Raw genomic sequence first — 23,112 nt, 5'->3', positions numbered from 1 at the left:
ATGTGTTTTTGTACAAAAGGCTATTTTTTTCTTGTACGCAGCTCCGAAACGAAGAATCGTGGAGCTTATGAAAGAGTGACACATCCAGCCTGTCTCATCGGACCAGCTTTCATCAGCTTTTTGTTTAAATCCATTCATAATCCCACACCCATTTGAAGATCCGCCTTCAAAACATCGTCAGTCAACACTGATACTGTAATTAGAAGGAATATTAACTGCCCACACGCTAGCGCGAGAACCTAAACCTCTTTATTATTGTGAACCTGCCAGAAAAAACGATCCTGATGAGCAACACTGCCAGACTGCCTCTGGTAGGTGAGAGTACCGTGGCAGCGACATATTTCGTACCAGTCTCCAGGAGACGCTTGTGGAGCAGGCTGGCGGGAAGGAAGGCCTCGTCTTTGCAGGAACGGATCTGGGTGCCCACCAGTTCAGAGCCCGTGGCCAAGATGCGGGCGTTCTCCTCGTTCAGGTTCACGCCGGCCATGGACGCCACATCATTGATGTCGTCATCATCCCTGTGGACACAAATGGAGTAGATACAATTTGGCCATTCAGAGAGTATTGTAAGTGCAGGTATGAATTAATGTATATATTTTTCATATTAAAACTTTTTTGTTTTACATTTTTCAAAATCCTGAAACATTCTCAATTTTTAATGTGCATTTGCAGTTATTTTTGAGTAATAATATAAGATCTTTAATAGAAGATGAGATTGACGCAACTAGCAAGCCTAATAATAACAAAATACCTAATATTGTTTCACCAAAATAAATCACAGATCTTTAGAATAAACCTTCATTCCATCACACCATTCTCACATTCTCTTATGCCCCAAAACCATTAAAACCCACAATTCTAGAGAAACGCTGCCTCCTACTGGACTCTGAGCAACATTACCTGAAAGTCCCACCCCCAGGGTCATTCAGCTTCTGCTTCTGATTGGCCGAGGCTTGAAAAGCCACACCCATGGGAGTCCTCATTTGCAAGTGTGTCCCAGCAGCACCTGCAGTAAAACTCTTAATTACATTGGGCCGTTCGCTGGACGATTGCATGACAAAAGGATGCAATCGTCCTCAATAACTTTCCTTTAGTGGGTTTCAAATGGACTCTGAGCTCATTAAGAGGCTCATAGCCTAGTTACCTTGAGCACGGACAGTCTGAGTGAACACAATCGGCATTCTCGTTGGAGTTGCCTGCACTCCGGGTCTCTTAACAGCCTGATGAGAACAAATTCACAGATGATGAGAAAACAATCAATGTTGTGCTACCTCAACATCACGAACAGAAAGAGGAAAATAATTGTGCAGAAGTACCACAGTGGCAGATGGAGCCATTACGGTGGCTGGCCTTATGCTAGATACGGTGGAGGTCAGCGCACTCGGCGCTGGAGCCTTAATGGTGTTGACCGTGGAGGTGGTGGAGGTTTGGGAGAGCTGGGTTATAGACTGTTGCGAGTTCAGGAGAGTGAGACGCAGAGCAGGCAGGCTTTTCTGTGTGAAGAGAAACAGGTTTAATTTAGTTTTTTAAATTCTGTAATCAGGTTTTGTCTATTATGATGAAGTTTCAGCTCTACCTTCAGAAAAGGGATAAGGTAGGGTTGGGGAGATGACTTTAACTCTGTCTGCAGGCGATTCGTAAACTCCTCTGGTTCGATTTTTGCGTCCTGTTGAGATTTGAAACACAAATCTTTGGTTTATTATTTTCAATACGACATTAAAAAGTATGTGATTTAAAGTATAACCCCAAAACCCCAAATAAGCCAAGTTTTAAGATTTTGAAACATTTGAAATAAAGAAACATCATGGCATACTTTAAATTCATTTAATTAATGAAACTACATTATTTCTATTTTTCCAAACACTTAAAAATCTGAGAAATTGATCTGTAAAGTGTCAACACATTCTTTGCATCTAAATTTTTCAATAATTTTTAACCAATCATCCATTACAAAATAAATAAATGATAAATAAAATGATTGTAATAATATTTTACTAACAATGTATCATTTAAAAACATAAAATATATGATAAATTCTTAAATATCTTATATCATGATATTAGAGCAAAAGGCGGTTACTAAAGATTTTCATAAAAAGATCATTTTTTTTAAGTAGTCTCAAGGATTTTTCCCCAATGTGCAGAAAGTTTTGTTAAGTTAAACAATAAACAATTACAGACTCAAGTTATTTTAATAGATGAATAAAACACAGATAGACCACAAACTGCTTTTCAAATTCATTCAAAACAATTAACCGATACAAAAGTGGGCCATTCTAAAAACAACTGAGCTGGTTGTTTTTAACAAATCTAAATTGATAAACGCATCACAATCTTACCAACAGATCTTGCACTAGTGCCTTCACATTCTTCGATGTTTCTGGTGAGGGGGAATTATGGGATGCAAGTTTGATGAGCGTTGCTAGGAAGTTCTTGCACTTCTTCACATTCTCTTGCATTTCCTAAAATGAGAAATTCACACAAAACACAAAATCAAAATCATATCAAGGCAGAGTCTGAGCACTAGGGCTGTCACAATATTACATTTTCACTTCACATGGGCAAAAGAATTCACGGTAACAATGTTTTCACAATATCTATTTCTGTGATCTCTATTTTAATATTTTTGCCCAACAAATCACACTTAAAATTTATGAGTAGGGATTAGAGAGAGAGTTTGTAACCATAGATAGTGGCTTTACGATACCATATGTATAGAATTAACATGTTATGTATAATCGTGGTTTTTAATATCAGTTATTGTCAATACGGGCATATTGTGACACCCCTACCGCGCACCAATTGTTTTTATTTGTTTTGTCCTCTGAATATAATTAATGTTAACGCTCAACAGAACTGTAAAAAAGAATGAGGTCATACAAAAAGGGGAACCCCAGCACACATGCACACGATTGGTTGAGCTAGTGTTGTTATGTTAGTTTGATACAGTCAAACCCTCGAACAAGCAAATTATAATTTTGTCTTGTTCTGGAGGCCCAAAAATGACACGCTGTACCTTTAAGAAAGGGAAACCGTATGGGAGAGCAGTGGTACCTGAGAGAGGACTGGACCTCTGTTGACAGGGGTGGCAGCGGAAGTCGTGGTGGGACTCTGTGGGGTCAGTGAGGGTTTGAGGACCGTCTGCGGTGCGGGCTGAACACGGGCTCCTGCTGTAATGACTGTGGTGGTAGGCTTCTGAGCTGAGGTAATTGTTACCACTGCTGTTTTCTGCTACAAAAACAAAAGGCATACTGAGTGAAAAACTGTGATTTAATGTGATCCAGTGTTGCCTGCAGCTCTGCAAAATCTACAGCAACAATTCCAACCATGTTATGAGTTTTCAGCCTGTATTGAAAGTTATACAACGGATATAAAAACTGGATAACAAGAAATAATACTATTTACACCTGATTTTAAGATCTGCTTCAAGCGATCTGATCACAAGTGGATTGCAGGTGTAAATGAGGTCTAATACAATTTGTGATCTAAACACTCAAATCACATTTGGAAGAGGTCAGGGACACAAAACGTGTAGTTTTACAGTTTGGTTTGTGGCAGCAAGAAAAAAGGCGATCACAATATGTTTGCTAAACTCTCACGATTTGTCCTGAAACACAGCGAAGGACCGTCCACTCGCCTGTCAATAAATCATGGAGCTACAACACAGGTTTGAAACTTTCCCAGTAACGTGTGGTTTAAAAAAAGAAGTCTTTTCAGTAAAAAAAATGAAAGCACATGAATATTAATGCACAAGAGTTTGAAACATATTCAGCATCTGGTACCAACATGCAGCAGTGACAGATCATACAAGTCCAGTTAATACAGGTACACTACTAAAATAACTAAGAAACCTTTGTGAGGCATCATCTTTTGCCTAGATTTCAATTCTAAAATATTTGTGAAACACACGTGTTCACAGCAGGAGACATATCTGAGATGCCTCCTAACGTGTCAGTTGTAAATAGACTGTATTCTATTGTACCATTTAACATGATAATTGATTTGCAAAATAAAATATTGCTATACAAAATACTGAAATGGATATTACTACGTAATTCCAGATTTTTGGAAAGATCCATTTTTTTTAAATTAGAGTAGATTCACTATCAGTAAATCAACATTAATAATTCTCTAATGCTTCTGAAGAATAAGTGTAAACAAAACCTATAACGAGAAGAATGTCTACATTTTTAAGCACGCTGATATGTTTGTAAAGCATAAAAACCTACACGGTTGTGTATGAAAGTGTTGCTATTTACGAAAGGCAATATATCGGTTTAATAATGCAATAATTTTGGGATTATAGCATAGTATAAATCCTAGCGTTTAAAAAAATGTACTGTCACATGCACGGTCATGTATGTTTGACACATGCATGACTGTATGTTAAGATATTAGCGAGAACTGTCACACAGTGATGTTATGCAAAAGAAAATGTAAAGATACTTTCAGAACACTTGTCTCGCTCATACCTGGGCAACAGGTGTGGTGACTCTGAAGGGTGCTGCGGCAGTAGGCGTTGCGGGTCTTGGAGACAGCGTGCCCTTATTTAGATTCTGAGCTTTGACCTGGGCCAGGACTTGCTGGGGAACCAACACCAGCTGACCCACCTCTGTGCGTACCAGTACCATGCCTACAGAGAAGAGCCACAACACAACCATACATCATGGATCAGAAGTCATTTTTTCAACTTTAGAATACTCAAACAAGTACAAAGTAACCAAATGGAGCTCTCACCTGGCGGTATAGTGAATCCTGGAGGTAACTGGATATTTTGCTGCTGCGGCCTGACCACCAGCTGAGTCGTAGGTGCCCCCAGACGCTGCGGGGGTGTCGCGGTCACCGTCCCTTGAGTCGGCATGCCCGGTCTCAACAGGGTCGTAGGCTGGCCTACGAGGGTCGTCGTCGCTGGCTTTGCGAGTGCAGAGGGAGTGCTTGCCACAGGAAGTGAGGTCACCACCGGACTAGCCTGCATAGCACTAGACACAATAATCTGAGTGGGCGTGCTGGGGTGCAAACCTACAGGAGCAACGGGGAGCTGGTTCGGGACGATAGCTTTGATCTGGCTTTGAGGGTCAGATTTGGGCTCTGTGTTTGTTAATGCCACAGGAGTGGACCCGAGACCCAATCCCGAGACTTTGGGGTCACCTCCATTGTGTACAACACCTGTGATGGTATTAGGAGGCCTGTGCAGTGCAATGGTGGGATTTGCTTGACTGTCTAATGGTTGTGGCAGTGTGCTACTGGGCTGAGCAGACACGAAAGCGGTATTTGTGTTATTAGGAGCAGACATGTTGCTTTTACCTACACCTGAACCAATGTCAATACCATTTACACTGCCTGGTCTGGCTTCAACTTGCAATCCCGCCACAGAGGCGGGTGCAGACGCTATTACAGAAGAGTTCAACGTGCCACTGCTTCCGTTCACACTCTGTATTCTGGCGGGAGCGGTCCGGATGTGATTCGTGTTGGGATGAGAGTCCGTTGCTGCTGCGTCACTTGAACAGCTCGCGGACAAAGTTGATGGATTTGATGCCGCCGTTCCCGCTGAATGATACTGCGCCCGATTCGTAGCGGTGACCAAAGATGCGGAGTTATTTGACAAGTTCGAGGCGGAAGGGGCAGAATTAGACGCCTGTATCCTGTCCGGACCGTTTTCCAGAGACTTTCCCTCCTGATTTCGCTCTGACTGGCGCTGCTGCTGCTCCAGTGTTGTTCCTACTTGGGCGGGCAGCAATTTTCCCAAGTGTGGATTTATCGCGCTTGAGGATGAACCCGGTCTCCTTATATCGCCCACCGACTTGTTTTGTCCGCCGAGCTGCGATTCTAACGAGCCAACGAGGTCACTGACGGCTTTCTCGTCCACTTCGGAGTAGAGCATATCTTCCAGTGGATCGGGGACGCCCGCCATCTTTGAGAGACGCTTGAGATGTGCGCACTGCGCGTGCGTTGTTTTGGAGCAGAGGCATTGTGGGTAGTGTAATGACATCATGCGTAATATTTACAGCTGTTGTCGTAAACTTGTCATATCAAAATAAGAATACTGAGATTATTGGCTATACAAAACCGGACATGCCTTGTAATATGTACAATATTGTAAATAAAGGATATTTAAAGTATTAGTGCTGACCATTATAACAAATTGTATGCAAACAGTGACGGTTTGGGTGATAATTAAGCATTTAATGCTAAATCATATTTTAATATGTTATTTTTTTTTAATTGTTTGAATCATACGTGTTAAGAAGAGTTATTGGCGTTTCTCCCTTTAATCTGGACCAAACGTTATTTTTATTTAACGTTTTAAATATAGAAATAGGTCAAATCTTATACTGTTATTTTTAAAGCATCTGAATAAATTGAATAGGATATCAACCTCGTGAATTTTATACAATTGGTAATTTGACACTAGATGAGTATCTGCGTAAATAAAACGCAACCAAAAGTTTTCAGGCGTCAGACTCGTGTCAAGATTTCACGTGGTACAGAAATGAACCAATTGCATTGCGAGTCGTGTTGTACTGCCCAAAGATTGAAAACAACGGTCTAGGTTTGATCATTTCTAACATTGCTGTCAGAAAGAGTAAGTACATATTCCTATTCATGTTGGCAGTCACATCGTATTAACTGTTTATATCTGTAAAGCATGTATTATTAGTGCGGATGTAACGATCTGGCTATCCGAAGGCTCCGTTATATAGTTGCAGAATGGGCTTAGCAAAAATGCAGAGCGCTGACTAATGTCTTTTTAAAAGTTGGTTGCGTTTTCGTGGTTAATCAGGGTTTTGTAAGGGCAGGCTTAGCACAGAATCATCTTTAACATGACACAATATATAACAAATGTAGTGTAATACAAAACAGGAGTTACAGGACAAAAAGAGATATAAAACATATTTGCAAAAATGTCTCATACACCGGTAACGTTACATTTAATATTCCAAGCCATAGCAATCTAAATATAATCACTAGGTTTGGTTAATCAAAATAGTTACAGTTTCGTATATTATAAAATCAAAAGGCCGATTATGTTATGTAAATCTCTGTGTTATGCAAAGGGGCGTGGCGCATTGGTAGAACTGTTACTTTGCGTTGCATTTCTGCAGGCGCTGGGATATAGAATCATGCATATGATATCAACAGGCAAATCCTGTTGACAACAAATAAATCTTTTTACAAATGTAGTATGACATTGTTATTAAGATGTGTTACTATGGTATGTTATACTTCCACCATGTAAAGTCTCTTTGCTCTCTTATCAGACAGCTAGAAACATGGCCACAGCACAGTCAACACTGATGTTCGCAGTGTGCATCCTAATGATAGCAGAACTTATACTGGCCAGAAAAGACTACTACGATATTCTTGGCGTCCCAAAAGATGCTTCTGAACGTCAGATCAAAAAAGCTTTTCACAAACTTGCCATGAAATATCATCCAGACAAAAACAAGAGCCCAGATGCAGAAACAAAATTTCGAGAGATTGCAGAGGGTAAGTGTCATACATTGGTTTCATTGTTCTTTATGTTTGACCAGTTTGTGATAATCTGTCAAATGAAATAGCATGCTTTTAAGAAAATAAGCAGATATGTTTGTTGTATTGTTTCCCACCCATTCATTTTAAAACTCTTGTTCCTCAGCATATGAAACCCTATCCGATGAGAAGAGAAGACAAGAGTATGACCAGTTAGGAAACAATCCATTTACAAGTGAAGACATGGGTGGAGAAGGAGGTGGGCAACACCATTCCTTTGATTTCAACTTCGATGACATGTTCAAAGACTTTGATATCTACAGCCAAAATAGGCATGCTCGTCCGAAACGTCATTTCGACGAACAATTCAGAGCCCACCAGCAAGCACACAACCGCCATAAGAGACATTTTCAGGGTGCTTTTGGCGCTGGTGTCTTCGAAGACATGTTTGAAGATATGGAGAAGATGTTTACATTTGACAAGCACGTCAAAAGGACAGAAAGCAGGTTTCAGGGAACAGCCAAACAGCACTGCAGAACTGTAACCCAGAGGAGGGGAAACATGGTGACCACTTACACTGACTGCACCTCATCTTGAATATCAGAGCGGACCACGGCTCAGAGGATTATGCTACTTTTATTTTTTTTTGTCTAATAAGACTGATTTATTTGCTTGCTGCTGTGAAGAGTGAGGTGCGATTTTACCTGTGACTGTGAGTGATTTATTTCTGAGGAGGATGAGTAGTTTCGAGTTTTCAGTTTGATTGACACTATGTTGAATATTAGAGCCTCTTAAAAAAGTTTGTTTTCATTCTCGCAGTTGCGAAATTATACATATTAATCTTCTTTGAGATTAATTTCTTCAGGGGAAATTGTGACCCCCTTATATTAGTGTGCATATATATATATTTAAATTGCACTTCCTTAACATACATAACAAGTGACTGTACACACAAAATTCATTGCTTTTATAATTGTTTAAAAAATCCTGACACATAGCATCAAAGAGACCATATGTATCTTCCATTACTTAATTTACTTATCTTGCATTTTTTGTGTTGGTGCTAAATCATCAAAATATTATCTGAAGCTAAACAAATGTTTGCTGAATTGTTGTGAATAATAGAGTTAATTATATTTAATAGTTTCTCAACTTAACACTTGTTAGATAGAAAGTGTGCCTTTCCCACTCATTGATTCAATTGGAATGTAAACAAATTGGAGCACTTTTTTTTATCTTGTGTGTATTACAGTTTGCATGGCTTAAAAAAGCTGAGCTTAGTTTTTTCATCTGTTGTTGAGTTGGGTTTGTAAACAGCTTTTGTTTTAGGTAAGCAAAACAAGTCTGACAGGCCAATGTGTATAACATCTAATTTGTTACAAAGGATTTGCATGAAGATGTAACTCCAGAGGAACATGGACGACTTGAATTTCTGTTTTTATGTAAATATTATATATTACCCAGCTGTGATCTTGTGTGACATTACCTGTGTTGAATGTTCTGTCTTAAATAATCTTGTGTGCAATATTGAAAGGCAGCTGTCCTGTTGGTATAAATGTTACTGCTGTCATAGTTATGAGTCTCAATTGACATCCGGCACTTTCTCTATTTTAATCCTATGGATGAAAATAAAAAATAGCATTTGGTTACACTTTATTTTACAGTGCCCGTGTTACAGTGTAAATATACATTTAAGTACTGAGTAATAAAAAGCAACTACATGTACTTACTATAGGGTTAGGATTAGGGTTTGGGTCAGGGTTAGTTACATGTAATTATGCATAATTTATAGTAAATACTATAGTAAATACATGTAACATGCGTAACAAGGGCACCGTAAAATAAAGTGTTACCTAGCATTTGTGACCAGATGTTTAATATAACGTATTTGGGTAAACAATAAAACGTTTTCAAAACTGAGTTTGTAACCTTTTTGTTTTAATATGACACTGGTCTGTGTTTTTCTGCCCCTTAGTGAACATTTTTAGCATTCTCAGTACATTCCGTTAAAATTTTAATGGATATTTATTTGTATTATGTCACATTATATTCTATTATAGATATGTACTTCGTGGGATAATAATACAAATTACGTAAATATCTGCAGGGTGTCATTTTCTGGTAATAATTTAACTTACTATTATTACACGCGCCTCACCCAAAAAACCTGATTCCCATGCTCAAAATATTTTTGTGGCGCCCCGTAGTTACGGTTGCCATGGCGCATTATCTCCTCTCAACAATGCTTAGAATTGATTTCAGAAGTGGGTCAACAGATGTTCATACGCCTAAAACTACTTCTCCCAGAATGCACCGTGCCGCAGGTTTTCCGCGGCCGGGTTGGTTCATGGTGCCTGCGTGAGAGACATTGGATGACTTTGTGCCGTGTTTAGCCGGGGTAGTTGCCTTAGCTCATTCATTTTGACAGGAAAAGAGAACGTCAACGCGATGGAGGCTCTTATTCCTGTCATTAACAAACTCCAGGATGTGTTTAACACGGTCGGGGCAGATATCATCCAGTTGCCGCAGATCGCAGTGGTGGGAACGCAGGTAACGTTAGGTTTTAGTTGCGCTTTCCATTACAACTGCCATTGAAAGTCGCCTGTGATGTGTTTCAAAAGACACTTTTGGGGACTCGTAACCTAATGAATGAAGTGTCGGAGCGCGCATACGTTGCCTAAAAACAGTCTAGCTAGTGTGTGCTGGGTTTTAAAACATAGCCTATTATTAGCCATCATTAGCATTTCTTTATATCTGCGACACTTGATGTATACGACAAGGTCAATGTCATACATGTATGTCGCTTTAAATTGACCATTAATAAATAATCGCAGTGATGAACAGTTGAATTGAATTATAAGAGCTGTTTCGCTAGCTAGCGTGCTAACACACGTCCTCGCTTGTTTCCTTTCTTTTATTGGCATCTTATTCCAACGGGAACATTTCCTACTGTTATGAATTATGATCATTTATTATGTTACTATTTTAACAATATAAGATATACGAGGAAGTGCATTGTGTGGCTGTGGTGGTCTCAGTAGAGCAGCTAACATAAGAAGTAACGTTAATGAACCTGTCCGATCAGACAGCATGTGTATGCAAAACAGTTGCAGGAATCGTGCTGTATGACACTCATCAGTGTATAGAGATAAACTACAACATAAAATGATAGGGTATCTAGGGTTGAAAGAGCAGTATGACTGTTGACTATTCTGCTGGAAATATAAAATAATAAATAAACATAGTCATGAATATGCATTATAGTATCTTAAATATGATAATGAATAAATCAGTTGTCACATAGACAGACAGTGGCTCTGGTTTCAGTTACTACTGCAAAAGTCTGGATATTAAAAATGTCAGTTTGGGATTCTGGCATCCTCTTAAAAATATATTTTTTATGGTTGTTATGGTCTACTGAACCTTTGTGACCCAAAAATCGCTCCAAACATTTACCCTACTAGCAACACCTTTGTTAGTATACTTTCCTGCAAGTCTTAACACACACTTCATGCTTAATGCTGCTAGAACTTAAAGGGATAGTTCACCCAAAAAAGAAAATTGTTTCATCATTTATTCAGCCTCATTCCAAAACCTGTATGACTTTCTTTCTACTGCGGAAGATATTTTGAAAAACATTAGTAACATTGACCCCCATTGACTTCCATCATATGGACACAAAACGACATTTCTCAAAATATCTTCTTTTGTGTTCCACAGATGAAAGAAAGACTATACAGGAATTAAAACAGAATTAACATTTTTGGCTGAACTATCCCTTTAACACAAGGACTTTCATTGAGCAGTTAAGAGGATATGTGTGCCATGGTGACCAAATGTTCTTAAGCTGTCTGCACAGTTTAAAGTGAATGGTTTATTTGTTTTCAGCCAATGACTGTGAACTTTTAAAGTACGTGCTACTGTTTGTTAAATTTATTCTGTGGTGAATCTGATTTACAGAGCAGTGGGAAGAGTTCAGTGCTGGAGAGCTTGGTTGGCAGAGATCTCTTGCCCCGTGGGACGGGCATTGTCACCCGCAGGCCTCTCATCCTTCAGTTGGTGCACGTAGACCCGGACGACAGAAGAAAGACGGGGGAAGAAAACGGTAATTGTTACTTTTCTATTCGTGTTTCACAATGAATACAGAAGGCATACATTTGTGTGAGCTTTTTGCTTGAAAATTGCAAGAAAATGTCAGTGTTTGTATATGGGACTGAGGAAGTTACTCAGGACTTGTTGTGTGTTCTACTGACCTCTTAATTTTGTTTGTTTGGGTCGATCAAGCATACTAAGGCCGTGCTGTAGTTTCAGGTATTCGACGTGTGAGCTGTCCTGCTTTTAAACCTTTTGCAATACTGTAGTTGTAAGTGCCTTAAAGGTATAGGTCACCCAAAGATGAAAATTCTGTCATTATTTATTCACTCTCAAATTTCTTTGTTCTGCTAAACACATAGGAAGATATTTGGAAGAATGTCAGTAACCAAACAGATTACAGAATCCCCCATTTACTGCCATAGTAGGGAAAATAAATACTATGGGAATCATTTTCAGTATATGTAAAGAAAGAATATATGATTTGAGCACGATCTTTCCCTGCGTTTGTGTGGTTTTGGCTACAGTAGAGCCTCTTGCGACTGCATTGCTGCACTTCCAGGTGTTGCGAGCTAACCCTTTGTCATCTCTCTTTAAACACAGACCCCAATGCCTGGAAAAATGGACGCCTTTACAAAGGTCTCCTTTTCCTTGTTCTTTGCCCTCTTGCTTGTTTTGAGCATCTTATTTTTGGCCTTTATTTTTAGCCCTCATCTCACCGCTCCCTCAATGCAAGTTTTTGTTGCGCTGCTAGTGTCGTGGCTTAAATTAGATGTGAACTGTCCTGTTTTGAAGTGGTGAATATGAACAAGAATTGGGATCCAGTCCATTTAGGATTAAATAGCTCACTAACACTCAAGTGCTATTTAAACTTCACCTTGTAATGAAGGTCTAAGGTCTTTATTGCGAGTGTGTGTGTGTTAGAGAGCCCTACCCACAATGCACTGCGCTTGGCCTTTTTACGTAGCAGTTTGTTTGTTTTGTATCATTTGTTGTTTTGATGCTTTTTTAAATAAGATATTTTGTTTGTTTTAGTGATGAAAATATGTAGACGCCGGTACGTAAACAGATCTTTAGCAGCGTAAACAAACTCTCCTGAGAATGTAAACAAACTCCTAAGTTTAGTGCTAGTGTGTTTGATGCTGTTGTGGCATTGACAATGTTGTCAACTATTTTTCCACAGGAGTGGATGAAGAAGAGTGGGGGAAATTTCTACACACCAAAAACAAGGTAATGAAACCCGTACAATACACCTTTGGACAAAGACTTTACAATTGGTGCCCACTAAAGTCAAACGTGTATATGTGACCTGTTTGTAGGCATCCATTGTAAACAATTCTTTGCGATTGTAAACGTGTGTTTGCTTTTAGATCTACACAGATTTTGAGGATATCAGGCAAGAAATCGTAAATGAAACCGAAAGAGTTTCTGGCAATAATAAGGTACGTCATCAGAGCATTCAGACCAATTGTGTGGTTTCTGTTGATTTACTAATACATTGTGTTACAGGCATTGTAAGGTTGGTACTCTGTATTTTACAGGGGATCAGTGATGAACCCATACACCTGAAAATCTTCTCCCCACATGTTGTCAACCTCACACTGGTGGACCTGCCTGGCATCACTAAGGTATTTTAACAGGATAACTAGTAACATGCAACAGTATTTCATATAATCTTGGATTAGCTGTTTATTTAACTTAAAGGACAGTTCACCCAAAAATGAAAATTGTCATAATTTACTCACCCTTAAGTTGTTCCAAAACTATAAAAATCTTTGTTCTGTTGAACACAAAAAAAGAAATTTAAAGAATGTGGGAAACTAAACACCATTAACTACAAGAGTAGATTTTCCCTACTATGGAAGTCTATAGTGCCCCAGATCTGTTTGGTTACAAACATTTTTCCAAATAATCATACTTTGTGTTCAGCAGAACAAAGAAATTGATACAGGTTTGGAACAACTTGAGGGTGAGTAAATGATGACAATTTTCATTTTTAAATGAATCGTTCCTTTAAAGGGGTCATATGACACGGCTAAACCGAATATTATCGTTTGTTTTAGATGTAATGCAATGTCTATACACGATTTAAGGTTCAAAAACGCTGTATTTTCCACATACCGTGCCTGTTTGTATCTCCTCTTTGCCCCGCCTTTCTGAAACATGCAGATTTTTTACAAAGCTCATCGCTCTGAAAAGCGAGGTATGCTATGATTGGCCAATTAACCAGTGCGTAGTGATTGGTGGAATACTACAAGCGTGTGAAGGAAATGTAACGCCTCTTACCATATTTGGAACAACAGGTTCCAAAGCAATTGTACTGACAGGTACACCCAACTTACTTATGAACTGACATAGATTTGTGGGGGTGTGGTTACACGAGGCGTTTCAGGCAGGTCTGGGTGAGCATTCGCTTTTAGATAGAATGCATCTTTTGTTCCCACACTTTAATTTTGGCAATTTTACGTGTCTAATACATGCATGGGCAACTTATAACACACCAAAGACACAGAAAAACATGTATTCGCGCCATATGACCCCTTTAACATTTACGTTTATTATCAGGTCCCAGTAGGAGACCAGCCAAAGGACATTGAACTTCAGATTCGTGAGCTGATCCTTAAATACATCAGTAACCCCAACAGCATCATCTTAGCTGTCACCGCGGCAAACACAGATATGGCCACGTCTGAAGCTTTGAAAGTCGCCCGCGAAGTGGATCCAGATGGTCAGCATGTTTCCTTTTTGTAGATATTAATATAATTCCTTTTTTTGCATAGCTGTGCAATGCAGATTTGTTTTAATGCATGTGAACTTGACTGCTGTCAGGTCGCAGAACGCTGGCTGTGGTGACTAAACTGGATCTGATGGATGCCGGTACCGATGCGATGGATGTGCTCATGGGCAGAGTCATTCCTGTTAAACTTGGATTGATCGGAGTGGTCAACAGGTAAAAAACGAAAAGTCGACAATAATAATATATGTTCCAGTCCTGGAGGCTGATTCTATATTGATTTGCTTTGTTTGATAACCTTATCCCATATTCGAATGATTAAAAACAAGTATGTTCATGAATTAATGTCTTCATCCAGGAGTCAGCTGGACATCAATAACAAAAAAAGTGTGGCCGACTCCATCCGTGATGAGTATGCCTTCCTGCAGAAGAAATATCCCTCGCTCGCCAACAGAAACGGAACCAAATATCTTGCACGAACTTTAAATAGGTAGATATCTGCTATAAAGTGTCAATGCTACAAGATCATTTAAATATCTCTGTGCTGGTTTTAGAGCACAAATGTATAATATAATATGTATAAAAATACTTTTCCATATTTCTCGCTCAGGTTGTTGATGCACCACATTAGGGACTGTCTGCCAGAGCTGAAGACGCGTATCAACATTCTAGCTGCCCAGTATCAGTCTCTGCTCAGCAGCTATGGTGAGCCCGTTGACGACAAGAGCGCCACCTTGCTGCAGCTCATCACCAAGTTTGCCACAGAGTACTGCCACACTATTGAAGGAACGGCCAAATACATTGAGACGGCTGAACTGTTAGTGTGTCCCTTGTTCTTTCAAGATATATGATAAATATACAGTATATATATATATATATATATGTATTATAATGTTTATCACATCAGAATGTGTATATTACAGTGAAGTCAGTGATAATCACAGCTGCTTTGTGGTCATATTGTAGGTGTGGTGGTGCAAGAATATGTTAAATTTTCCATGAGACGTTTGGTAGGACACTGGAGTCAGTCGACCCCCTGGGGGGACTCACGACTATCGATGTGCTTACAGCTATCAGGAATGCCACGGTAGGTTGAAGGCAAATGTCATTTATTTACTTTTGTGGGCTTGTGTATGTTATTTAATATGTCTTTTAAACACTTGGATTGTAGCATTTTTGTATTGACTCGTGAAGTGCTCAATTTTTTAAGCACAGGTCCTCTGAGGCCCTTTAACTAATATAGTGTCTTAGATATGGCTGTTACGTAACACCTTTAATTCTTTAGCGCAGTGATTTCTGAATCTTACAATGTAAGTTGTAGTTAATATGGTTCTTGGCGTGGTCTATTTCTGCAGGGTCCTCGTCCGGCACTGTTTGTCCCTGAGATTTCATTCGAGCTCTTGGTGAAGAGACAGGTGAAGCGTCTGGAGGAACCCAGCCTGCGGTGTGTGGAGCTGGTGCATGAGGAGATGCAGAGGATCATTCAGCACTGTAGTAACTACAGCACCCAGGTATACTGTATAAGAGAGTCCGGGTAAAACTATATCAACTTTTAATACTCAGCACATTAATGTACGTTTTGTGTCCAATCAGAATAAACTGGAGGCGGGATTATTATCAAAGTTATGCTTAACAGTTGAGCTCCAACTAGCTGTTTTTAGGGCAATAACCTGGGTGCACTTCATAAACACGCAGAAGCTAAATCGCAGTAGTTATGAAACTTAAATGATGATGAGAAAAGTATTATTTTGCTTTTCTTGTTTTTATCACTAGGAGTTGCTTAGGTTTCCAAAGCTCCATGATGCTATAGTTGAAGTGGTCACCTCTCTGCTTAGGAAGAGGCTGCCGGTCACCAATGAGATGGTTGGTCTCATGTCTCTCATTTGACCGAATTTCTGTATCCTGTATAAATAGTTGATTAAATCCATTTTTCTGTTAATTGTTCATTAAATTGCTTACACTGTTCCAGGTTCACAACTTGGTAGCGATCGAGTTGGCTTACATCAATACCAAACACCCAGACTTTGCAGATGCTTGCGGACTCATGAACAACAACATTGAGGTTTACTAACATTTTAATAGTTTCATTTGTATGCAAGGACCACAATTTATCAACTGGAGAAGTGAAATGTATTTATTTGTTGGGAACAGGAGCAGAGGCGTAACCGGATGAGAGACATGCCCACAGCTGTGCCGCGTGATAAGGTACACATTATTGCTGTGGTTATTATCTTCTATTCAAGACATTGGGATTTGCTGCAGATGTTCTCAGTCCTCTTGATTGCACTTGTACTCGTAAACCTCTCCTCTCATCAGCATTTTTCTCTCTGTGGCATTTCTATGCTTGTTGTTCTTGACCAGAAGTAGGTAGAACCCTGGTGCTTTCATCTTTTAGCTGAGTAGTTTATTCTTCTCTCTTCCTGTGTCTCTCTGTAGTCCTTAAAAGGTCCTGGTGGGCAGTTAGTGTCGCTTAGCGAGCAGCTGCCTGTTGAGGGCGAGGGCCCTAAGGTGTGTGGCGCCCCCTGTAGTAGGGGCATAGCATGGTGTGATTTTCAACCCAACTTTTTTCCCTAAAATCCTTAAAGTGGTCATATGACACGGCTTAAACGAATATTATCGTTTGTTTTAGATGTACTGCAATGTGTACTGTATACGCGATTTAAGGTTCAAAAACGCTGTATTTTCCACGTACAGTGCATGTTTGTATCAACTCTTTGCCCCGCCTCTTTGAAACGCACAAAGCTCATCGCTCTGAAAAGCGAGGTGTGCTGTGATTGGCCAATTAACCAGTGCGTAGTGATTGGTCGAATACTGCAAGCGTGTGACGGAAATGTAACGCCTCTTACCATATTTGGGACATCAGGTTCCAAAGCAATTGTACTGACAGGTACACCCACCTTACTTGCGTATACATTTGGGCGGTCTTAGTCAAATCATACCACGAACTGACGTAGATTTGTGGGGGTGTGGTTACACGAGGAGTTTCAGGCAGGTCTGGGTGAGCATTCGCATTTAGATAGAATGCAAATTTGTTCCGAGTCTAATACATGCGTGGGCAACTTATAACATACCAAAGACACAGAAAAACACGTATTCATGCCATATGACCCCTTTAAGCCCACTGACTGCATGGTGACTGAATGCTAAACCAATGGCGGATATTTTTTTCTTGTGCCGTTTGGTTTGTACAGAATTGCTTAATATTTTGTGTCATTTTTATGAAGATGAATATTGTTTGTGTCAGTGTTTTGCTCTCTTCGAAAGCTCACCAAGCTCTTCCTGTTTTTGCATGCAGAGTATTTTTTCGTAAGGTTTTGCAATATTTTTTCTATGTAGTTTTTAGCATGTCACAAATACCATTGGCTTCCATTGTATGTTTGTGTGCATCAGGGGGAGCAGGAAGGAGGAACGGGGAACTGGCGCGGCATGCTGAAGAAAGGCGAGGAAGGCCAGGGAGAAGACAAAACCAAACTGCAGAGCTCCATTCCCGCCAGCCCTCAGAGAGGATATGCAGTGAACTTACTTGACGTGGTGGGTTCCATAAAACACGGATTCCTTTTATTACATTGTAAAATGTGCTTAAAGCAACATATTTGGAGTAAACTCACTATAATATGTGTATCCACTAGTCTTCTGGCCGGTGCGGTCTGAATGAATTACTGTTGATTTGATTTGATGTTTTGCCAGCCGGTGCCGGTTGCCAGGAAACTGTCTGCTCGCGAGCAGCGGGACTGTGAGGTCATCGAGAGGCTCATCAAATCCTATTTTCTCATTGTCCGCAAAAATATTCAGGACAGGTGTGTGGCACAAACCAGCTTTGAGATCTTAGCTGAAATCGCCATGGTTACTGCAAGATAAGATAGGAGTCTGAGGTCCCTGATGCTTTTCCTCTAATGTACATGTTTCTCACCATCTCTGTAGTGTACCAAAGGCTGTGATGCATTTCCTGGTGAACCACGTGAAGGACAGTTTACAGAGCGAGCTGGTGGGACAGCTGTATAAACCCCCCCTGCTGGACGACCTCCTCACCGAGTCAGAGGACATGGCCCAGCGCCGCAATGAAGCTGCAGATATGTTGAAGGTAAAAATGTGGACCAGACATTGCGCCGAATGTCAAACATCATAAACGTGAGCTCTCATGTTTCTCCTCACAGGCCTTACAGAAAGCCAGTCAGGTGATCGCTGAGATCCGAGAAACACACCTGTGGTGAAGTCCCACCCGGATGTACAGGCCCCTCCCACTTTCACCCAAGCCCTGCGGTCTGCGCCGGCCGTTCCTGTCTGGATCTGCCAGATAGCCAACTTAAAAATGCACTGCTGTCAATTTGTGTGTAACGAATATTTGAATGCCATGGACTTCTTCAGCTACATTGAGAGCAGCACATATCACGTCACATCTGCGCACCGTCCCATTCAGTGATGTCTTTCATGTATGTATCTCCAGATAATGTGTGGCCTGTTAAAGGACCATGTCTCTGATGTAGCCTAAATTAAAGGTAGTGATATAAAAAACTGAATTTTGTGTTCTGGGCTGTCACAAAACAGGATTCAAATGTTATAAGTAATATAGGAGAGGAAAAGCATTAAGGCTTCATTTGTAACATTCACTATAAATATTTAATTTCACTGCATCGTTTTTGTTACTTCACTGTTTTTCTTCTTCTTTTGGTTGTATATAAAATTATTGTTGAGGTGATATAATGGCTAGGTACGGTTTTTAAAAAAACTAGATATATGTTTTCAGACGTTTCAAGTTCAACATACAGCCTTTGTTTTAAATAACAATTATCAATTGACTGGCATAGTACAGTGAGTGAGAATTTATTCTTGACATTCATAAGCAATGCACGGCAAAGCAAAAATGTACAGCCTGAGAATTTTTGTACATTCTGAACAATTTAAAATACACACACAAAACAAACAAATGAACAAGCAAAAAAAAAAACAAGAAGATACAGGTTCCTCAGATCTGTTGCCTGCTGTCAGCATCTATCTCAGCCTTCCTCCCATTTTGCCTTTGCCACGCCCCTTGGCACTGAAGGATAGGAAACAAACAAGAGTTTAAAATACCTGTTTTAGGGTTTTAAAGGGGCTCAAAAGCATTCATGAGATTGTGGTTCTTACCTCTGGTGATCCTGAACTCGTGCAAGGAGCTGATTTATCTGTAAGAGACCAACAGAAGCTGAACACTAACATAATAAAGTGATAATGAACACAACCTGTTGACCTTCAATTACGTTAGAGCCGTAAACAGTGAGCAGATATTTTCCCGTTCAAATTAAATCTGTTAGCTGTTTGTGCTTAAGGTTTGAAGTAAAATGTTCTCTGGAAATAATTGCAGGTGCTTCTTTGTGAATTATATATTATTATATTACATATTCGTTTTTAGGTGTTGTTATACGCTCTAATGCATATCTTGGGTATTTTGTCCATCAAATTATGACCAATGTGATAGAAAGCCTGGAATGCCATCTGAACAGGATGGATTCAGTTAAGATATCACTTACGTCATATTTCTGCCGTTTAAATTTCTCGTTCAGATCGTACTTTTCTGCCTCCAGTTCCATCAACCACTGCCACAGCTCATTGGCTTTATCCCTGCAAAGTGTAACAGAAGATCTTTAAACCCTTGATTTAAGACCAAATGCACAATTTCTTATTATACGGCAGTAACTGGATGTTGTCTTCTACTTCTGAAAGGTCAGTTAATATTTTCACTACAGTTTTCAGTAGAAAATGTCACACTTGGTGTGTTTGTTTATATTATTATATAGTAGCACTGCCTATAGGCCTATCACTATAAAAGCACTGCCGTACTTGAGTTTGTCCTCGCTCAGATGGTCAATGTTGAGTCCCTTCCTTCGGTCAGCCAGTATTTTCTTCTTTTTCTCTCTTTCCGTCTGTTTCTTGGCACCTTTGCGACCCTCACTCTTTTGGACCAACAATAATATGAATGATAATGATAAAAAACAAAGATCATGTGACTTGACAGCTTACAGTAAATATGAGGTTCACTGACCTTTTGCTGCATTCCACCATACTGATTGGTCATGTTAGTGAGAGCTTTCTTCTTCTTGGCATCATCATCTTGTTTCTTCCTCTGTTCGTCTTGTTCCTTCCTTTCTCTCTCTTCCTGCAGGTTACATTAAATCTGTTTTATGGCTGGAATATGCTACAAGACTTTTAAAATCTGAACAGATTTTTTTTTAACTAGACATCATACACTTGCAGACTTTTTGAAAGTTTCAGATAGAAACACACTAATTTATCAAATCCAGACTGGCACAGACGTTCTGCAACAAGCCCAGACTGAAAATCTGAGCAAAAGTCTTGTAATGTATTTTAGCCTTTAGATTATGTGCATTAAGGGGTAACAATTTTTATTTCGATTGTTTCCTGAGTGCGTTTGTTGAGGAATCATATTAAATTTAACTGAAAATGTAAACGTGACGATTTCAGCAGCAACAAACAAACGTTACGTGGCCCAAACTTTACTTCCGGCAGACCTCTGCAAAGAATCAATAACTGTTTACTTTACTTTCACTTTCACCTCTGCAAAGAATCAATAACTGTTTACTTTACTTTCACTTTCACCTCTGCAAAGAATCAATAACTGTTTACTTTCCTTTCACTTTCACCTCTGCAAAGAATCAATAACTGTTTAGGAGCTTAATTTAATACAATTAATACACAATAAAATATTAATATACATTAACATTAATACAAATTAAATATCAAATAAATTGTTTTATTAGGCCACTAGCCAGACCGATAATCAAATACAGAGCGGAAGTTTAATTTGGGCCAAGCGCGTGCGTCTGATGAAACCGTCAATAGAAATTATTCAACAAGTTATGTCGACAAAATTTAGTCTCTTTGGTCAATATTTGCTCTAGTTTTGATTTGGAGGGAGAGAGAGAGAAAGAAAGAAAGAAAGAAAGAAAGAAAGAAAGAAAGAAAGAAAGAAAGAAAGAAAGAAAGAAAGAAAGAAAGAAAGAAAGAAAGAAAGAAAGAAAGAAAGAAAAAAGAAAGAGGGAGGGAGGGAGAGAGAGAGAGAGAGAGAGAGAAAGAAAGACAGAAAAAAGAAAGAGGGAGGGAGAGAGAGAGAGAGGGAAAGAAAGAAAGAAAGAAAGAAAGAAAGAAAGAAAGAAAGAAAGAAAGAAAGAAAGAAAGAATTTGTTGTGGAACTTACAGCGAGTCTAGCCTGACGCTCTTTCTCTCTCTCCGCACGTACTCGCTGCTGTTCGGCTCTCTCTGTTCTTCTCTTCTCCTGTTCAACACATTTACATAAAGAGTTGCGCTCACAAGTTTACAACGCCTCTGCCGAATCTACAAGGTGTTTATAAAACAAGAATATAAAATCAAAATTACATTTGTTTATTTATTAGTGCCTTAGAGAAGGCTATTTGACACAAAAGATATTTGTCCTGAGCGGTATAGGCTACCCAATGTTCTCAACAAAAATCCTCCGGGTCCGGTATGTTCTTTATTTTTTGTTCACTTCACTGTGTTTCAAAGATACTGCGGTCCAGCATTACTGTACAGGCAACTGACTCACGAAAAGCTACAGGCAGTCACTGTCCGATGATGCTCAAGGAGACAACACACATATTAAAAACCATGTTTATGTAAACCTTTAAACAGGATCATTTTTCTAATCTTAAAGTTATTACTTTGTCTCATGGAATATACATAAATGTTTGTTAGTTGGGCGGCTTCCTCACGGCACAACTAAATAAAAAACAAAATACAAAATTGTTATAGTCTACCGGGGTGTGCATTATGAAACACGTTTGAACACAATATCGCAAATGTATTAAAGTAGAAAACACCCACGATTCGGTTGACCAGAGTAATAAGCTCTTCCTCGTCTTTCTGTCTCTGAAGGAAATGCGCCTCAATGAGAGACTGCAGCTCGGTTAAATCCTTCTCCTGACGCTTACGGCTTATGTCCTATAACACATACAAATACTGCAAGTTACAAAGAGTGTGAACATAAAGAGAAAGACGTGAGATCAAAGAGAGAAGAATGCCATACATCAAAATCGACTTTCTCTCCTTCTGGAATCTTTGGTGCTTGGATATTTGATAGAAACCTGAAGATTAAAATACACATAAGCAAACTGTTCAGCTTTGTCCTAAATCTGATGATGGATACAAAGTAATGGCTTACTTTGGTTTGGACTTGGAGTCATCAACTAGATTTTGAGAGAGTTGTTTGTTTTTGGTCAGCAATGGGATAGAATTAATAATGCAAAGACATTTGAATAAATAAATATACAAGCACTTTCAGTACAACACTTTTCATCATCACTGGCGATACAATACCTTCCTCCCTTTTATAATGAGGTAAACACAAACAAACACAGAGACACAAAAGATTAATGAGAATATATATTGCCATTAGAATGACTTGCACTATTTATAGCTGTTTATTATTTATTTGGTTGCGAAACTAAAAAGTAAAATATTGTTACTCACTGAACTCCATCCTCCATCATGTCCTCTGTATCAGACATAACTGCCAATACTTTCAGAGATGAAACACAAACCATGAAACAACATCGACTATAATAAATGATGTAATAAATGTAACTATGTCCTTTTAAGAATCAAGTTAAAATATTGTAATGAATTCATTCATATGTTACCCACATTCTCTGGAGCCGTTCTCTCTTAGAGTTCATTGTTGGGACAGGTGGGCTCAGTCTAACATACTAGCAGACCACGTGACCACAATGCCTTTCCATTGGTGTGCCGACAGGCTTCGTCTATTGTTAGACCTTCAAATGCATTTCAGTGAAATTCTAACGTTCA

The 23,112-nt window shown here is 39.3% G+C and overlaps 4 protein-coding genes across 6 annotated transcripts in view; 2 read left to right on the top strand and 2 right to left on the bottom strand.

Moving 5' to 3' along the window:
• Positions 1 to 6,183, bottom strand: part of si:dkey-219c3.2 (transcription initiation factor TFIID subunit 4) — a 44,453-nt gene extending 38,270 nt beyond the window's left edge. Inside the window, exons 1-9 of one of the 2 annotated variants that reach the window (XM_057329614.1) lie at positions 4,737 to 6,183; positions 4,472 to 4,632; positions 3,054 to 3,230; positions 2,339 to 2,461; positions 1,577 to 1,666; positions 1,317 to 1,493; positions 1,145 to 1,220; positions 901 to 1,006; positions 349 to 518 (exon numbers count right to left, since the gene is read on the bottom strand). In XM_057329614.1, coding sequence (XP_057185597.1) covers positions 349 to 518; positions 901 to 1,006; positions 1,145 to 1,220; positions 1,317 to 1,493; positions 1,577 to 1,666; positions 2,339 to 2,461; positions 3,054 to 3,230; positions 4,472 to 4,632; positions 4,737 to 5,991 — 2,335 coding nt within the window. In that variant the 5' untranslated portion in view covers positions 5,992 to 6,183. The remainder of the gene's footprint in view (positions 1 to 348; positions 519 to 900; positions 1,007 to 1,144; positions 1,221 to 1,316; positions 1,494 to 1,576; positions 1,667 to 2,338; positions 2,462 to 3,053; positions 3,231 to 4,471; positions 4,633 to 4,736) is intronic. The other variant, XM_057329615.1, reaches the window with a different exon arrangement.
• Positions 5,874 to 9,403, top strand: dnajb9a (DnaJ heat shock protein family (Hsp40) member B9a). 2 transcript variants are annotated; one of them, XM_057329617.1, is made up of 3 exons: positions 5,874 to 5,969; positions 7,259 to 7,487; positions 7,636 to 9,403. In XM_057329617.1, the coding sequence occupies exons 2-3, from the start codon at positions 7,271 to 7,273 to the stop codon at positions 8,064 to 8,066; spliced, it is 648 nt and encodes a 215-aa protein (XP_057185600.1). In that variant the 5' UTR covers positions 5,874 to 5,969; positions 7,259 to 7,270; the 3' UTR covers positions 8,067 to 9,403. The 2 variants fall into 2 exon arrangements, with proteins under 2 accessions (XP_057185600.1, XP_057185599.1); XM_057329616.1 differs by lacking the exon at positions 5,874 to 5,969 and adding an exon at positions 6,469 to 6,582.
• Positions 9,404 to 9,781: 378 nt separating this feature from the next.
• On the top strand, positions 9,782 to 18,935 carry dnm1l (dynamin 1-like). Its single transcript, XM_057329493.1, is given in 20 exon segments — positions 9,782 to 10,019; positions 11,430 to 11,574; positions 12,165 to 12,200; positions 12,745 to 12,791; positions 12,932 to 13,003; positions 13,103 to 13,189; positions 14,127 to 14,289; positions 14,391 to 14,511; positions 14,654 to 14,785; positions 14,906 to 15,112; positions 15,262 to 15,382; positions 15,651 to 15,806; positions 16,069 to 16,158; positions 16,265 to 16,357; positions 16,447 to 16,500; positions 16,732 to 16,803; positions 17,686 to 17,826; positions 17,983 to 18,092; positions 18,217 to 18,376; positions 18,450 to 18,935. Coding segments are annotated over 20 exon segments (2,166 nt in total). The 5' UTR covers positions 9,782 to 9,917; the 3' UTR covers positions 18,507 to 18,935.
• Positions 18,936 to 19,094: 159 nt separating this feature from the next.
• On the bottom strand, positions 19,095 to 22,825 carry tnnt2d (troponin T2d, cardiac). The gene is made up of 11 exons (XM_057329497.1): positions 22,777 to 22,825; positions 22,624 to 22,631; positions 22,469 to 22,493; positions 22,334 to 22,391; positions 22,132 to 22,248; positions 21,488 to 21,565; positions 20,315 to 20,428; positions 20,113 to 20,225; positions 19,803 to 19,893; positions 19,420 to 19,457; positions 19,095 to 19,330 (listed from the first exon to the last, which is right to left on the bottom strand). Exons 1-11 carry the CDS (start codon positions 22,812 to 22,814, stop codon positions 19,285 to 19,287), a joined length of 726 nt encoding a protein of 241 aa, XP_057185480.1. The 5' UTR covers positions 22,815 to 22,825; the 3' UTR covers positions 19,095 to 19,284.
• Between the last annotated feature and the right edge of the window lie 287 nt (positions 22,826 to 23,112).

The sequence above is a fragment of the Triplophysa rosa genome, linkage group LG3 (assembly GCF_024868665.1).
Source record: "Triplophysa rosa linkage group LG3, Trosa_1v2, whole genome shotgun sequence".
Classification (NCBI taxonomy): domain Eukaryota; kingdom Metazoa; phylum Chordata; class Actinopteri; order Cypriniformes; family Nemacheilidae; genus Triplophysa; species Triplophysa rosa.
Note: the sequence above shows the minus strand (reverse complement) of the source record. Positions and strands in the feature narration are given on the sequence as shown.